At 46.6% G+C, this 3,290-nt stretch overlaps 1 protein-coding gene across 1 annotated transcript; it reads left to right on the plus strand.

Moving 5' to 3' along the window:
* Positions 1-800: 800 nt before the first annotated feature.
* Positions 801-3,022, plus strand: LOC123176610 (tyrosine N-monooxygenase-like). The gene is made up of 2 exons (XM_044590727.1): positions 801-1,862; positions 2,062-3,022. Exons 1-2 carry the CDS (start codon positions 885-887, stop codon positions 2,680-2,682), a joined length of 1,599 nt encoding a protein of 532 aa, XP_044446662.1. The 5' UTR covers positions 801-884; the 3' UTR covers positions 2,683-3,022.
* Positions 3,023-3,290: the final 268 nt, after the last annotated feature.

Below are 3,290 nucleotides of genomic sequence, written 5' to 3' on the forward strand. Positions count from 1 at the left end.
AATGTGCGGGCTCTGCCTCAATTTTGATGGGCTGGGGTATCCGCACTCCCGCAAAGCCGCCTGGTTTGTTTCCGGTTTGCGTGAAAAGTAATGTCCTTATCAGTCCACGAAAGGTGGGGTACCGTGTTGGATGGTGTATGACGTCTGGACCGCTTGGTGTTGACAGATGAGGGCGGTTTAAGGGTCATGCCCTGAGGCTAGCTACAAACCAAACACTCGTGCATCATGTGCTAACTGGAGCTAATGCGTGTGTGGAAGAGAGAATTGCTCTATACGGGTCGACGGACACCCACAAGAAACCCGGCCCCAGTGCAAGATTCCAAAGCAAGGCCGAGGCTGACCTCCACCGTGGAAGCAGAAGCACAGCCTAGAAAAGATTTAGTAGACTCGGGGGGACCGGGATGGTCACCAAGACACTCCGCAGATGAGATAATCTATGATCTCCAAGGAATGCAGACCACACATGACACAAGTGAAATTCGGGAATGAATAAACAAACAAATAATCGCTGAAGCAACTCTTCTGCAGTAAAGCCAAAAATTATACCTTAGAAAGGGTCTGGATGAAAGGCACCATATGATCTACCTCAGCAGATGCCTTCTCTGATATTGACGATTGGAAAAAATTCATGAAGCTGATCAAACTAAAGAATATCTCTAACAAATAAAATAATTATATGAACCTGAGTACGTCCACGATGCATGGAACCGTGGACGAACTGCAGCCAAGCTAGCTAGCTCCCCGGATGTCCTACAAATATATGCACCAAGCAAGAGTGTCTTCGAACACAAGTCTTCAAGCAGCCCTTTGTCGTCCCCATCCTATCTATTCCACAGCTTTCCACCTATTCTAGTCCATATAGCATCCTGACCAGCTCATGCAATATGACTCTTGGTACGCTGGTTATAGTTATCATGGCCACCTTGCTGTTGTATTTTCTCAAAAAAATCAAAAGAGCGGTATTGTCCCAGCGGCAACAGGCACGACGAGGTATGCTGCCCCCGGGGCCTGCCACACTGCCCATCATTGGGAACATGCACCAGATGATTTGGAACAAGCCAGCAGTGTTCCGGTGGATCCATCGCCTTCTCAAGGAGATGAACACCGACATCATGTGCCTTCGTCTCGGGGCTACTCATGTCATTGTTGTGGCATGCTCGGAGATAGCTTGTGAGGTACTCCGGAAGAAGGATGAAGTTTTCGCCTCCCGTCCCACCACCTTCGCCTCGGGAACAGTCAGCTTTGGGTACAAGGGCTCCGTCTTGTCACCGCATGGAGAGCAGTGGAAGAAGATGAGGCGCGTCCTCACCTTGGAGATCCTCACCCCGTCCATGGAGCAGAAGCTCCACCACCTACGGAAGGAGGAGTATGACCACCTTGTAAGGTACGCTAACAACACCGCTTGTTATGGCATGATGCCACATGCAAAAAACATTGTTAACGTGCGCCATGTGGCACAACATTTCTGTTGTAACCTGATAAGAAGGCTTGTGTTCGGTAAGAGATACTTTAGCAACCTACCATCTTCGTCGACTAATGGACCTGGATATGAGGAGGAGGCACATGTTGCCGCTCTTTTCACGGCCCTCAACCATGTGTACAGCTTCTGTGTGTCTGACTACATCCCAGCCCTGGTAGGCCTCGACTTGGATGGTCATGAGGAGGTTTCCATGGATGTCATGAGAACAATTAACCGGTTGCATGACCCTATCATACGGGAACGGATCCATGAAAGGTCATCCACTCTTGAGAAAGGTGGTGAAGATAAAGGGGCTAGAGACTTTCTGGATGTCCTAGTTCATCTTAAAGATGCAGAGGGACAACCGTTGCTCTCACTACAAGAAATAAGAGCCCAAACAGTGGTTAGTAGGATCTACCTCAACAGAAAGTTCATTCACTATTCTTCAAGCATACTCCGTCTATAAAGAAATATAAGAGCGTCTAGATCTATCTAGACGCTCTTATATTTCTTTACGGAGGGAGTATATTACATACGCATTGACCTTTTTTCTTCTTGTATTGTATTTATTGCTTTATTTATTCCAACATCGACCGATGTAGGAAATGGTGCTTGCAGCAGTCGACTACCCATCAAATGCGGTTGAGTGGGCGCTCGCCGAGATGATTAACAGGCCGGAGATCATGCAAAAAGTGATAGATGAACTCGACGCTGTCGTTGGTAAAGATAGACTTGTCCAGGAGTCTGACATTCCTCGGCTAAATTATCTCAAATCGTGTATCCGGGAGGCCTTCCGCATACACACATACCATGCTCTTAATTTACCCCATGTTGCAATGGTGGACACCACTATCGCCGGCTACACCATCCCAAAGGATAGCCACATCCTTTTAAGCCGGCTTGGACTTGGCCGAAACCCCAAGATCTGGAGCGAACCACTTGAGTTTCGCCCTGAGAGGCATTTGAATACCGTGAATGTTCTTCTCACTGAGCCGGGCCTACGTTTCATTTCTTTTAGCAGTGGGAGAAGGGGTTGTCCTGGGATTTCACTTGGTACCTCGATCACAATGATGTTATTTGCAAGAATGCTGCAGGCCTTCACTTGGACAAAACCTGTAGGCGTTAAAAATATCAGTCTGCAGGAAGGCAATGCAAGCCTTGCCCTACTTGAACCCCTTGTTTTGCAAGCTCAACCGCGGCTGGCCGCGTATCTCTATATATGATATAATTAGTAGATTGAATCATTTTTCTCAATTATATATTGGTAATATTACCTGGAACTATGTGTGCAAAATGTCATGAGGCAGCATTTAGTCCTTGGCAATATACTAGATACTACATTTGTGCGGAAATAAAGAAACAACCGATGATTCATGATATAATTAATGTAACTTGCATTTGCGAGGGCATCATCTTTACTGTATCCCGTCTTTTAGCTGTGAGCATGTGAGTGACTATCAGTCATGGTCACTGGCCGGTCTTCAATGGCTTGGCTACATATGGTCATGTACTGCAGAAAGATTCTCTCTCTGTGAAGAAGAATCAAATCAATCATGCTCTCTGAATCACGCGTTAACTTGTGGTTGTCGGGAGGACGTATGAGAATGTCACTCTATATATGGTGACTTGGAATGCGCGCGCGTGTGTGCGTGAGACAGAGAGACTTAATGGCCGCTCCCAGGCTCAGTTTGTGGTTGTTGATAGTATGTACCATGATTGCTATGTACTCCCTCTGTTCTTAAATACTACTCCCTCTGTTCAAAATGATGACCCAACTTTGTACTAAAGTTAGTAAAAAGTTGAGACATCTATTTTGGAACGGAGGGAGTAC

The sequence above is a fragment of the Triticum aestivum genome, unplaced genomic scaffold, assembly GCF_018294505.1.
Source record: "Triticum aestivum cultivar Chinese Spring unplaced genomic scaffold, IWGSC CS RefSeq v2.1 scaffold307992, whole genome shotgun sequence".
Classification (NCBI taxonomy): Eukaryota; Viridiplantae; Streptophyta; class Magnoliopsida; order Poales; family Poaceae; genus Triticum; species Triticum aestivum.